Source organism: Rhineura floridana, chromosome 18 (assembly GCF_030035675.1).
Source record: "Rhineura floridana isolate rRhiFlo1 chromosome 18, rRhiFlo1.hap2, whole genome shotgun sequence".
NCBI classification, from domain to species: Eukaryota; Metazoa; Chordata; class Lepidosauria; order Squamata; family Rhineuridae; genus Rhineura; species Rhineura floridana.
This window is the reverse complement of record NC_084497.1, coordinates 20,837,105-20,850,246: the sequence shown is the minus strand read 5'-3', so window position 1 is coordinate 20,850,246 and position 13,142 is coordinate 20,837,105. Positions and strand designations below refer to the sequence as shown.

Here is a 13,142-nt window from a genome sequence, read left to right as displayed (position 1 = left end):
CAGATTTTTTTTTAATTCTATACTGATGCACTCAAGGTGCACCATGATACCTGTATGTCATTGTGTGGTTATGGGTGATATTCAACAAAATGCTTGTACTAGTACAAAGATTAGTGCTAGTGCAATGGGATTCTCCTCCCCTTGAAGGCCCTGCACTGTCTCCATATCTGCCCTGGAGGGTTGTCGTGGTGGTGGACGCCTCCAGAACAGATTTTAGGTGGGGAGTAGAGGGGGAGCATGTTTTGTTGCACAAGGATTTCTCCTTGTGCTGGCAGAAAGTTTACCTTAGTCCTACATTGAATTGCAACCTTGTGTTTTAAAATCTCTCTAGTCTCCAGTTCTCTCAGTACGGGTGCAAGGGAGTTTGAAGTTAAAGTTTTGACAAGCTTAAATATCCCTCTCCAGATCCACTCATGGATACGCTGATGACTGACCCTGTGAGGTTGCCATCTGGGACCATCATGGATAGATCCATCATCCTCCGGCACCTTCTGAATTCCTCCACAGATCCGTTCAATCGGCAAACACTAACAGAAAACATGCTGGAACCAGGTAGGAAGAGCTGGTGGAGAGACTTGTGTTGTGATCCAGGTGTTAGAAGCCTTTGAAGTAGAGCCCTTATCCCAGTCTGTGTCGGTGCTGGAATTGCTTTTTAAGATGTTTTCAAAGTTGTTTTTTAAACATGTTTTTGAAGATGTTTTGTTAAGATGTTTTAAAGTGTCTTAAAGTGCCATAGCTCAGTGGTAGAGCATCTGCTTTTCATGCAGAAGGTCCCAGGTTCGAACCCTGGCATCTCTACTTAGGGCTAGGAATGTTCCTTGCCTGAAACCCTAGAGACCTGCTGCCAGTCAGTGTATGCAGTACTGAACTAGATGGACCTTTGGTCTGACTGTATAAGGCAGCTTCCTATATTCCAGTGAATTCAATACATCATTCATTAGTACTTATTGAATTTCTATTCTGCCCTTTCTCCCAGAAGGGGCCCAGGGCAGCAAACAAGGGACAAAATACTAAAGGCATCTATAAACAGACATCTTAAAAAAACAACTTTTAAAACATCTTAAAAAGCAGTTGCAGTGCAGATGCAGACTGGGATAAGGTCTCTACTTAAAAGGCTTGTTGAAAGAGGAAGGTCTTCAGTAAGCTCCGAAAAGATAACAGATGGCACCTGTCTAATATTTAAGGGGAGGGAATTCCAAAGGGTCAGTGCCACAAAAGGTCCACTTCCTATATTGTGTAGAACGGACCTCCTGATGGGATAGTATCTGCAGGAGGCCCTCACCTGCTCACCTTCAGAGTGCAGTGATTGAGTAGGTATATAAGGGGCGAGATGATCTTTCAGGTAGTGGGTGTTCTGAATAAAGAGTGCTTTATTATGGTGAAGTGTTTTGCCTTTTAACTTTTCTTCCCAACCCAATCCATTCCCCTCCCCTTTCAGTGCCGGAGCTGAAAGAGCAAATCCAAGCCTGGATGAGGGACAAACATAACTCAGACCAGTGAGCACTTGACACCTGGCAGCACACATGCCAAAGGTCAACTGAAGAGCAGGGTGAGGGATCGTGGGGATGTGCCGATACATTTGGAAGTCGAAGCTGGCTGGGCTGGAGCTCACACAGTGTCTGTTGCAAATGACCCAGAAGCATGTGGTCGAAGAGAAGGAACAAAACTAGATAATTTTTTTTAAAGCAGCTTAATTCTTGTACATATATTTAAGTGATCAAATGTGGTTGATAGCATTGTGGGGGATAAGTTAGGAAGCTGGCTCTTGTTATGAGGCAAAAATCCTCTGACATCTCATAATTGGGGTTTATACAGCTGAATTCTTTTTAGCGAAAGACATATGGATCAGGGCAGCAAAAGCCTCAATTTTTTTTTTTTTAAATATTGCCAGAGCTCCGTTAATTTGATTGTGGTTGAAACCTTGAACATTTTGCTGCTAAAGTAACCTACACACACTCTTTCTTTTCTTCCTTGTCACCTTTTCCTGCACTATCCTTTTTTTTCTGTAATGTGAAGAAAATATTCCCTGTATATTAAACAAAACCCTTCTCTCACCCCAAGAGAATATAATCTTGAAAAGAGAAGCGTGCCTGCAGCAAGTGTTAATCTTGGGGGTGGGGGCGGGTCTCTTATTTTTCTATTATACATATTCATTTATTTTTATTTGGTAAGTCATACACAAGAAGAGTACTTCACAATGGCAAATTTCTTTTCCTCTTCTTCCCTTTTTTTGGCACGTTGATTTTTAGCTGTTTGACATGTCTTTTGGGAGAGACTTAATGCTCTAGGGGTTCTTTTCAGTTGTTGTTGGTGTGTGTGTGTCTCTTTTTTAAAGCCTCGTAATACAGAATATACTAAAACAGCTGCCGGAAAGAAATTGGTGTGGAGTACCAGAACTTCAGTGACTTAAAAGATATATATAGAGAGAGCTATGTATAGAAAATTCTTTTAAAGCCAGAGATGTAATAAGCTAAATGATGATGATTCTGAGTCTTTTAGGAGCTTGTCCCCCAGGGGGCCGGGTGGTGGTGGATCATTTTAGTCTCGGCGCCTAACAGTCAAGGCAGGAGATCCATTTTTATGTTGCATACTGGTTTTGTATCCATGGCTTGGCCTTACCAAAGCGCAAAAAAAAAGGGTGCAGAAAAAAGTAGACTTGCTTTTTTAAAAAAAACCAGAAACTATATAAAAAAGATGAAACATTTTTGTATGACTGACCCCTGCTTAAAGATACTTGAATTTCCTTTTTAAAAAGGATTTGAAACTACAGTGTTTTAAAAAAAATTAAGCCTGAAAAGAAAATGTTTTCTTTCTCTTTTTCCCCCCGCTGACAGTGTCCTCTGTTCAGTTCCTGATTCTTGAACTACAATAAATGGTGATACACATTCACAAAAACGCTCCTGTGTGTGTCTGTCTCTCTCTCCCCTTTATATATTTTGTGTGCCCAGTGGGTGGGTGATTGGATGGGATATTGAATCAGAGTTGGAAATGTGCTTTGTCCTTCCTTTCCTCTTGAAGAGTCAAGGCGGTGTGCATCACACTCTGTTTACCCGTTTTATCCTCTCAACAACCCTGTGTGGTAGGTTAGGCTGAGAGAGGCTGGCTTGTTTCTAATTAAGTCACTTCATGAGTGGTATAACTTCTCCATATGCAATGAAAATTCCTTCCTCTCCAATCCAAGTCTATTCTGGAGGGTTGGGGGAATCCGTAGAGCAGATTTGGGGGTTTGGGGTTGCACAGGGGTTTTTCTACTTCCACTGTTGGAAGCATTATGCCTCTGAACACCAGTTACTGCGAATCACAAGTGGGGCGAGAGCTGCTGTTGCACTCAGGTCCTGCTTGCGGGCTTCTCACTGGAGTGTCTGGTCGGCCACTGTGAGACCAGGATACTGGACTAGATGAGCTTTGGGGCTTATCCGTTAGAGCTGTTGCTCTCAAGGGAAGTTCTGCTGAGCCAGTGGATGTCATTCAGGTCATGTAATGACTTGGTTGGATACCCCCCTACAGGTTGTATCCCAACCAAGCCCTACTCAGAGTACACCCATTGAAATGAATAGACCTAAGTTAGTCATGCCCATCAATTTCAATGGGTGTGTAGGACTAATATAGGATACAACCCTATGACTGGCCTAAGGTCACTCTGTGGCTGAGTAGGGGTTTGATTCCAGGTCTCTGGTCCTAATCTGATATTCTAACCACCACATGACTATTTTTAGTTGAAAATACATATGGTGGGAGCACCCAGAGAAGGGCCTCAGGATGATCTCAGGGTCCTGGTGATGATCATCCGTGTGTGTTCTCTTTTGTAGTATCTGTTTCTGGCCTTAGACAAGTACTGAAAGATGAAGGAAGCGGGAAAATAGGTAGCATTTAAATCCTAAACAGTAATCCAATTTTGTCTTCTAGGATACAAATTAGACCTGAAAACTAACTTGAAGCTATTTGTGCCCCTGGTGTGAGCCAGTGTGGCGTAGTGGTTAAGGTGCTGGACTACGACCTGGGAGGCCAGGGTTCGAATCCCCACACAGCCACGAAGCTCACTGGGTGATCTTGGGCCAGTCATTGCCTCTCAGCCTCAGAGGAAGGCAATGGTGAACCCCCTCTGAATACTGCTTACCAGGAAAACCCTATTCATAGGGGCGCCATAAGTCGGAATCGACTTGAAGGCAGTATATTTACATTTACATTCCTGTCCCCCGTTACAAAATGGCAATGTTAGAGGTATTTGAGGCAGTAATTAACTACAACAACACCAAATTATCTACAATATAGGTGTTTAAAGAGCACAACTCAATTACTGACCAGAGTCAATTCTATTATTTGCCTCCTGCTGAGAGGAAAATGTATTTCAGAAGATCCCACAGAATGAGGAGGGTAGACAGTAATGCTGATTGTGATGCTGCTGATCATCTCTGATTTTTAGCGTGTATGATATAATTTAGACGTAGTGGTTAAGGTGTTGGAGTGCGACCTGGGAGACCAGGGTAGATTAGGCAAAGAATGCATGCAAACATGTTAGGACAAATGTAATACTGATGAATTTTCTTTCTTTTTTAAATTGCAAGCCGTGGAAATGTGGAGAATCCTAAGACTGGAAAACGAGACAGGGATGGGAAAACCTGTCAGTTTTGGTTCTTTCCGTTTCTCATTTTTTCCAGTCTTGCATTCTGTTCTCCACAATTCCACAGCAATTTGCCAGATCCTCGTGAAAGTGCACTAGCATTTTAGTGGGCGTTTCTCCTGATAAAACATTTTTGTATGCAGTTTTGACCAACGTGCACATTTTTTGAAGCAATTTCTCCTGACATAATGCATTTTTGTATGTTGCTTTGACTAACATATTTATTTTTATGCACATATTCCTCTAATGTACAGTAGGGCCCCACTCATACGGTGGGTTACGTTCCAGACCCCCGCCTAAAAGCAAAACCCGCCAAAAAGCAGAACTCATTCAATAGAATGGCGCCCAATGGCCGAAAAACGCCATACAAGAGGAACAAGTGCCGTATGAGTGGGGCCTTACTCTAATTGAAAGCTGCCGTATTAGCAGAACGCCGAAAAGCGGGGCCCTACTGTATTTTTGTGAGAGCCAGTGTGGTGTAGTGGTTAAGGTGTTGGACTATGACCTCGGAGACCAAGGTTCGAATCCCCACACAGCCATGAAGCTCGCTGGGTGACCTTGGGCCAGTCACTGCCTCTCAGCCTCAGAGGAAGGCAATGGTGAGCCCCCTCTGAATACCGCTTACCAGGAAAACCCTGTTCATAGGGTTGCCCATAAGTCTGAATCAGCTTGAAGGCAGTCCATTTTATTTCATGACAGAATTTGTAATTAGGCTCACCATCCATCTTCAGTGACATTGCTATGTTGCGCAGAAAGGTTTATTTATTTTTTAATCATTGTATACCCTTCCATTTGGGCTAATCCAGGGACAAGAAAATAGAGTGGTCATTTACACATTGCCAGAAAAAGAGAAAGGAATGCATCACACCCATACAAAAAGGACACACTTTTGCTTATATGGTATATATAGGCAAATTCAGAAGTAATTACTATAATTTAAACAAACACAATGCTGCTCACCTAAGCAGGGAAGGCTGTGAAAAGGAGATCCCTGCTGAATCAGGCCAGAGGCTCACCTAAGCCAGCAAACTGTTTCCCACAGTGGCCAACTGGACAGCTTCAGGTAGTCCGCATGAAGGCAACAGCCCTTTCTCACCATTACTCCTTTTAATCCCCCCACATTTAATGTAATCCTTGGTATTTTAAATCCTCCATGAAAGTTCATATATGTGTGTATTAGAGAGACTGGAAAAAATGTTTCTCAGTTTTTTTCTGGGCCTGCACACCTTATGCATTATATCAAGTATAATATTATGCATACACAGACACTCTTTTCTTCTTTAGTCCAACCCGAGGAAAGAACAAACCATTTTTTGTTATACCTTTTCAAGCCTGGATTTAGAATTTCCCCCCCAACGTCCACGGGGTATTTCACACATTACCCACTTGAAAAACTTGGGTTTGAATCTAAATGTACTAGACAGAAAAGCCACGAGAAATCCTAGCTCCCTGCAGAGAATCCTAGCTCCCTGCAGAGCACCTCTGTGTGGCAGTCGTATTAATGGAGCACTTGCTGCATTCACACATTCATGTTGCACGTGCATGTACAAGCAGTGACATAAATTGTGAATCAGTGGTCTTCCCTCCCTCCCTCTACTTCTGAATCCCTTCGAAGAAACTATTTCCCCCATAGCCCTGTGCCCACGGGTGTGGTTGTCCAGAGTCTCAGGTGTGTATGAGTCCCTCTACATTTTTGGGAGCAGGGTCCCTACGTCCACAGCATCCTACAAGTCAGACAGCATGAATGAGGAGTGTGTTAGTCACTGAGAAGAGTCTTCTAACATGCTTTCTTGTCTTTTCCCGCTGATTGGAATGGATCAGGGTGAAAGGAGGTGAGTCGGCCACTGAGAAGACTCTTTTCAGTAGCTAATGCTACCCCCCTTTCATGCCGATTGCCTCCTAGAGATGTATGTTGTGGGAGAAAGCATTAAAAAAGATCTCATTCTCAAAAATCCAGCAACAAAAAAGGATGACTGTGACTATCATGAAGGGACCCTACACTTCTGAATTTGCTACTACTGTGCCTAAAGCTCTCCTTGTCTGCCGCTCAGAAAAAGCACAATTCCTCCAAGTTTCCCCTCACTGACGTAATCAGTCATAAAGGCAAGCGCATATAAGGGAACTCCGTCGCCTCTTTTTTATATCCCCCTGCGGAAGGTTCCGTCATCGGATTTCTTTGTCCCTCCGCCAGAGGGAGCACCCGCATGTTCCTACGCAGCCGCTGAAAGAACTCCAGGGAGCATTCCTAGGATGGAGCCGAGAGAAAGAAATAATTCCTTTTTTGAATGCTTATTGGCTGGCTCCGCCGTAGCCGTCCCACCCTTACTTGGTCCTTACTTGGATTGGCCAAGAGGCGCGCTGTGATTAGCAGGTAAAGCCTTCTATAGCCCCCTCCTTCTCGGGTTGCGAACAGACGTCTCAAGCCGCCTATCCGCTACTGCGAGGGAGCACCTCTCCGCGTCTGATTGGAGGAAGTCAGGGGAAGGGAGGCGGGGCTTCTCTCGGGTGGAGGGAGCAATTCCAGCGCTATTTCTCTTGGTCAGTGTAGCCGCGGCGCTCGTGTCGGATGCTTCGTTGCTCCGCCTCCTCCCTTGAATTCTTCCCCCCCCCCCTTCTTTCTCTTCCGATACCGCTCTTCGCCGGCCTGGGGGCTCCGTGATGGGGCTCGGCGGCCTCTATCCCGCTGGCTTCGTCGCCGCTTATTGTCTTCCCCTGCGAGGCTGCTGAGTAACGGCGGCGCCGGGGGTCGCCTCCGCCCTTGACACTGCGCTGAGGTAAAAAGGGAGGGTAGGTGGGTGGTGGTCACGTGAGCAGCTGTGAGGGTGGGGCCCCCTCTTCGAAGCCTCCTTCCTCTTCTCCCCCTCCCCTGTCTTTACCCATACATTCTCAGCTCCACCCCATTCTCAATTGGGAGGGGCCACAGCTCAGCGGGTAAAAGCCTCTATTTTGCGCGCAGGAGGACACGGGTTCGATCCTCGGAGGCTTCTCCACTTAGGGCTAGGAATGCTGCCCCTTCCGGAAACACTGGAGAGCCGCTGCTGGCAGTCAGTGTCGACCACGGTTCTTCCGTCTTGGGGGTGTTGTCGCACTTCAGCTCCCATCAACCCCAGCTAGCTTAGCCAGCAGCCAGGGGTAATGGGAGTTGTAGTCCACCAACATCTGGGGACCCCAAGGTAGAAGAACACGGATGTAGAGCACCTTCTGTGCATGCAGAAGGTCCCAGGTGAGAACCCCCTTCCCCCCCCCATTGGCTGGGATAATGTTCTTGTCTCTGGGGCCATAGAAAGATTGTTGGTGATTGGAGACAAAAAATCTGAATTAGATGGACCCCAATGGTCGACTCCATAGTTCAGAGGCAGAACATCTCCTTTGCATGCAGAAGGCCCCAGGTTTGATCCCCAGTGGCATCTCCAGTTGGGCAGGGAATGCTCCCTGCCCCCTACCTGAAACCCTGGAGAGATTTTGGGAGTTGTAGAGGAAGGCAATGGGAAACCTCCTCGCCATACCACTTACCATGAACACCCTATTCATAGGGTCGCCATAAGTCAGGATCGACTTGAAGGCAGTCCATTTCTATCTCATTTCACCAACATCTGGGGACCCCAAGGTGGAAGACCATGGGTGTAGAGCACTTGCTGTGCATGCAGAGGGGCCCAGGTTCAACATCCCCCCTCCAAACTTGGCTAGGTTGTTATCTCTGAAACCATAGAGAGTTATTATCAGTCAGTGTAGACAGTACTGAGTTAGATGGCCCCCAATGGTCCAACTCTATAGCTCAGAAGTAGAGCATGTGCTTTGCATGCAGAAGGGCCCAGGTTCAAGCCCCAGTGGCATCTCCAGGCAGGGCTGGAAGAGAACCTTATCTGAAACGCTTGACAATCCAGTAGACAGTTCTGAGCTTTTATTTATTTATTTATCTATTATGTATTTAAAATATTTCTATCCCACTTTTCTGCCCTATAATTGGGCACTCAGGGCGGCTTACAATACAATTGCACACATACATAATAAAATTGTACATAATAAAAAACACAAAAACATTAACAGCAAATTAAAATATATAAAATACAATTTATATATATATATATATATACACACACACACACACATATATACATATAAATACACACACATTATATACACACACACACACACATATATGGGAGTGGTACCAAAGGGACTAAAAATTAAAAAGCATAAAAACCGTCTCAGATTCTCCCATCAGTCCCTCCCAAAGGCTCTCCGGAGCAAGATGGTTTTCAAAAATCTCTGGAAAACCCTCTGGGAGGGAGCAGGGGGTGGAACCAGGGTCTCCCTCCGCTCAGACAGCTTTCTGCTTTCCTGTGCCTGAAGGGAAGGGCTGTAGCTCAGTGGCCAAACATCTGCTTTGCAGGCAGACGGTTCCAGGTTTGAGTCCCTGGCATCTCCAGGTAGGGCTGGCAAAGATTCTGAAACTGTGGGGAGCCACTGCCAGTCTCTGTTGACAGTGTGGAGCTAGATGGACCACATTCCTACGTTGTTCCTTCTCCCCCCCCAAAAAAACAACAACAGGAGAGGATCACCTGGGTGCATGTGTATGTGGGGGGGAGGGGCTTCTCTCTCCTTCCTTGCCTCAGCCCCCCTGAAAAAAACACCACTAAGTGGGTGGATCTGTACAGGGGAGGGTTAGATAGAGCTGAGACTGGGGTTGGCCACTGCTGACCTCATCCACATTTTCCCTCTGTGGTTCTTCTACTCTTGGCACCCCTCCTCCCAAAGCTTATGACCCCAGGTGACTTCTTCAAGATGATGATGATCATAGGATTATTCGTATTTAATAATACTAATACTTGCCTAAGAACATTGTATAATAATCTAATAAATACTTTTCAAGGCCACACACAAACAGCAAAGGAATCATAAAAAGCAATCAAATTAATATAAAATGTAGCACTAAATGTAAATGTACTGCCTTCAAGTCGATTCCGACTTATGGCGACCCTCTGAATAGGGTTTTCATGAGGCTGAGATGCAGTGACTGGCCCAAGGTCACCCAGTGAGCTTCCTGGCTATGTGGGGATTCGAACCCTGGTTTCCCAGGTCGTAGTCCAGCATATCTGGCTTGTTGAACTGCCCCCCCCTCAGTTCTAGATGTTGGAATCAAGAATCCATCAAATCTAGACATCCACATGCTACAGATGTCTCTCTTGTTTAGGAGTTGGCCCCACTGAAGGGCCTTCCAGCCCAGTAAGTGCACAAGGGGAGGTGGCTCTTTAGCCTTTAAATTCAAAATACTTGGATTCCAAAGGGATTGTTGGGTCCAAATATATAGATATCTGGGGCATTTAGGTGGTGGGGTGGGAATCTCTGTGTGATGTGTCATTGGGTGGGTGGGGGCAGGTGTTTGCATCTGATGATGACACATGATTTATGCATACAGCTATGTATACATACAAAATATGGATGAAATATGCATGTGTGTGTGTGTATGTACCTCTGGCCCACAAGATTGTGTGCAGGTCTGCAAGCATTGCAGGATGCACACATCTTTGGGAACTAAAATCCTCTTTAAATTCCTAGCAGTAAATGACAGCCTTGCCTGTGGTTTTCCAACCCTTAAATGTTTCTGCCACTAAACAAATAAATGTATCTGTCTCACATATATTTATTGTAATCAGTAGTTTCCTTGCGTTGCCCTTTCCCTCTTTAGAACAGACTCAGAATAACCCCATCATCCTCCGAGCTCTTTTCCTTTACCGGTTCCAGTTTGTCTGCCCCGCCCAGTCAATTCCAAATGGAGATATCTTACAGTTCCCCCCTCCCCCAATATTCTTATTAATTCCACTTGCTTCCCAGAATGTTTCTATTGAGAACATTGATCGTTTGAAACCTCCTGATTAGCCTGGTCTTCGTAAACGTTCACAGAGGATGCCTCCCAGCTCAGCCAAGTTTGAATAGTCCTCTCTCTCTTCCCTCCCCCGCCCCACCTCTTTTCTAGTAAGATCTAATTAAGGATTACTACCACTTACCAATTATAGGAAGTTTCAGTGGTGTTCCCTGGCAAAGACCCTCCCCGCAAATAAAATGTCTATGCTTAATAACTCCCTGGTCCTATTTCCTTACAAGAGATGATTCCCCCTTGAATCCCAGCCCAAGATCTCCAGCTGTCCTGCCTCCAGTTTCCACTGTGTGAGCGGTCTCGGAAAACCCTCTTCTGAGTGGGTCCGAATCCTCATCTTCCTTCTTATTCATGGCTTGCATCCGTTTTTCCTGAAGCTCTCTTGTTGGAGCTTCATCTTGTAAGCAGGGTGGGGCTTGGAGCTCAGTTCACCTCCATTCTACACTGACCTCTGTTCTCCCCCCCCCCATTTCCCACAACACTGGCTTCTTTTGGAATGGCAGGAAGCTCTGTGCTTTACTTTTTTTTAAGATCTACCTCTTTTCAGCCCTTTTCCTTTTCCCCACCATAAAGAGTTGCCGTTCTGTTTTGATGCGTTCCTCCCCTCCCCCCCTTCTCTGTATCCAGCACAGCACAATTACCGGGGCAGCCATATTGGGATGATGATCTGCCAGTCCTCTAGGATCCCTTAATCAGGGATAGGGCAGAAGGTCAGAAACGGAATCGGTGGCTCAGTGCAGAGGCACACTGGGTCTCCTGTGCTCGTCTCTGTAGTTGCCACAGCTTGCTTGCATTTTCACAACTGTCTCTGTTCCTGCTCAGGGTGAATTTTCTAGGGTGGGGTTGTAGGACTCCATGAGTTGTCTTTTCATGCTATAGGTGTTGTTTCCGTGCTCTCTCTCTCTATATTATTCCTTATTGTGAAAACCTGGTGTTTCTCTGTACGGAGCAAAGCTTTTGAAGCTTTTGCCCTAATCCTTCCATCTCCCTGTTCCTTTTGTCTCCATCCTGCATGCACTGACTGCTCTGGATTTTTATTTATGATTTATTATAAAATGCTGAGTATATGCTCAGCACTATAGAAATTGATGATGATGACGATGATTAAAGGTATTGCAGCTTCCTTCTCATGCTTTCATAGCTATATGAGCATTAAGAGAGAAAAATGTGGATTTGTGACTCATGCATAACTTCATAGCATTCAGATACTTGGTATTGCGGCTTTCATTTAAACTTAAAGAGGTTTACCAGCCTGTATTAAGATGACAGAGATGAAGTCTCTGTCTCTCTGGTTCCCTGACAGTACATTCCCTCTCACTCCTTGCTCTTTGATTCCTCTGAGTTAACTTTGCACATGCTCATCTCTGACCCAGTTTCTGTTGTCATCTTTGTCATGGTGCAGTGATTAAGATTTTGTCCAAGGCAGTCAGATTTTAATTCTAAAGGCAACGTGTATGCCCTTGGTATGTTTTAAAGGCCAGCTTTGGCTTCTTATTCATGCATCGGTCTGACTTGCGGAGCTTTTGTCGGGTTGTGTGTACTGTCTGATGAAGGAAAAAGTAGCAATTTTGATGATGCAGATCTCAAATACTTGCTTATGTTTGTTTGAGGTATTCCAAGATTTAATTCTCCCCTAATGATTTTGTATTTCTCAGGCAGGGACTAGGATGGGCGATGCAATATAGCCAGTGTGGGGAACTTTGGCCCTCCAGATGTTGCTGAACTACAACTCCCATCATCCCTGGCCATTGGGCATGCTTGCTGGGGCTGATGGGAGTTGTAGTTCAGCAGCATCTGGAGGGCCAAAGCCCCCCCCACAATTAAAAGAGTGGAAGGCATGAAGATAGAGGTATGGTACCCAGGAGGCCTGGGTTGGGCAGCATATAGTAGCCTTTTAGAGAGGTTGGACCTTCAGAAGAAATGAGGGCTGGAAAAACTCTAAACATTTCCCTGAATCAGGCAGTAACATTTTTGCCAACTCTGCTGGAAAAAGCATTTGGACTCTTGCATTCCAGGGTTGCGTTTATGACCAGTCAGGAGGGCCTTGGGATTTCCTCACTTCTGGCAGAACCTGACTTTATATGTTTATAGATCATATAGACCTTGCAAACTTGAGGACTAGGAACTTGTCTTTTAAAAGAAGGCAGGGCGTCTCAGCCTAGACAACAAGTCATATGAAATTGAAATAGCTGTAAATGTCACAGTCAAGTTCTTAGACAAATACCTGCTGCAGGGCTCCTAAATTATTTCTCTCTTCTACAAAATCTGAATCTGAATGCAAACTGATAAGCTTTATTTTGCTGTTTTGGTTATGGCAGACTTGTAAATATGTGAGCAACTCATATTTTTCCCTATATGCACCTGCTAGTTATTTGTGGAATGGAGGGACGAATCAGGGTTTTTTTTGGTAAAATTTGTTTGCCTAGTCATCTAGAGCAGTTCTTACTTGCCACAGATGACAAAATTAGTAGCTATTTACAGTACTGACCTCTGCTTCAGTTAGGTCTATCCCTGTCCATGCCTTTTTTCCTGATTATGCTTTTTTTGAGGGGGTGATATCCAGTGTTAGTCATACTCGAGAGCATACTCATTGAAATTTATCTCCATTGATTTCAATGGGTCTGCTCTGATTAATGATGGACA

At 45.0% G+C, this 13,142-nt stretch overlaps 2 protein-coding genes and 1 non-coding gene across 13 annotated transcripts in view; all 3 read left to right on the top strand.

The window, feature by feature from the left end:
* UBE4B (ubiquitination factor E4B) overlaps positions 1–2,895 on the top strand; it is a 67,155-nt gene extending 64,260 nt beyond the window's left edge. For all 5 annotated transcript variants that reach the window (XM_061600669.1, XM_061600668.1, XM_061600672.1 and 2 more), the window contains 2 exons: positions 406–552; positions 1,439–2,895. In XM_061600669.1, coding sequence (XP_061456653.1) covers positions 406–552; positions 1,439–1,500 — 209 coding nt within the window. In that variant the 3' untranslated portion in view covers positions 1,501–2,895. The remainder of the gene's footprint in view (positions 1–405; positions 553–1,438) is intronic.
* TRNAE-UUC (transfer RNA glutamic acid (anticodon UUC)) lies at positions 730–798 on the top strand. The gene has a single exon. It is a non-coding gene; the product is annotated as a tRNA-Glu (tRNA).
* A 4,222-nt stretch (positions 2,896–7,117) lies between the features above and the next one.
* KIF1B (kinesin family member 1B) overlaps positions 7,118–13,142 on the top strand; it is a 139,689-nt gene continuing 133,664 nt past the window's right edge. For 2 of the 7 annotated variants that reach the window (XM_061600568.1, XM_061600567.1), the window contains exon 1: positions 7,125–7,395. The gene's annotated coding sequence lies outside the window, so the exon portion shown is untranslated. Of the gene's footprint in view, positions 7,396–13,142 lie in introns of all 7 variants that reach the window. The other 5 variants (XM_061600572.1, XM_061600566.1, XM_061600565.1 and 2 more) reach the window with 5 other exon arrangements.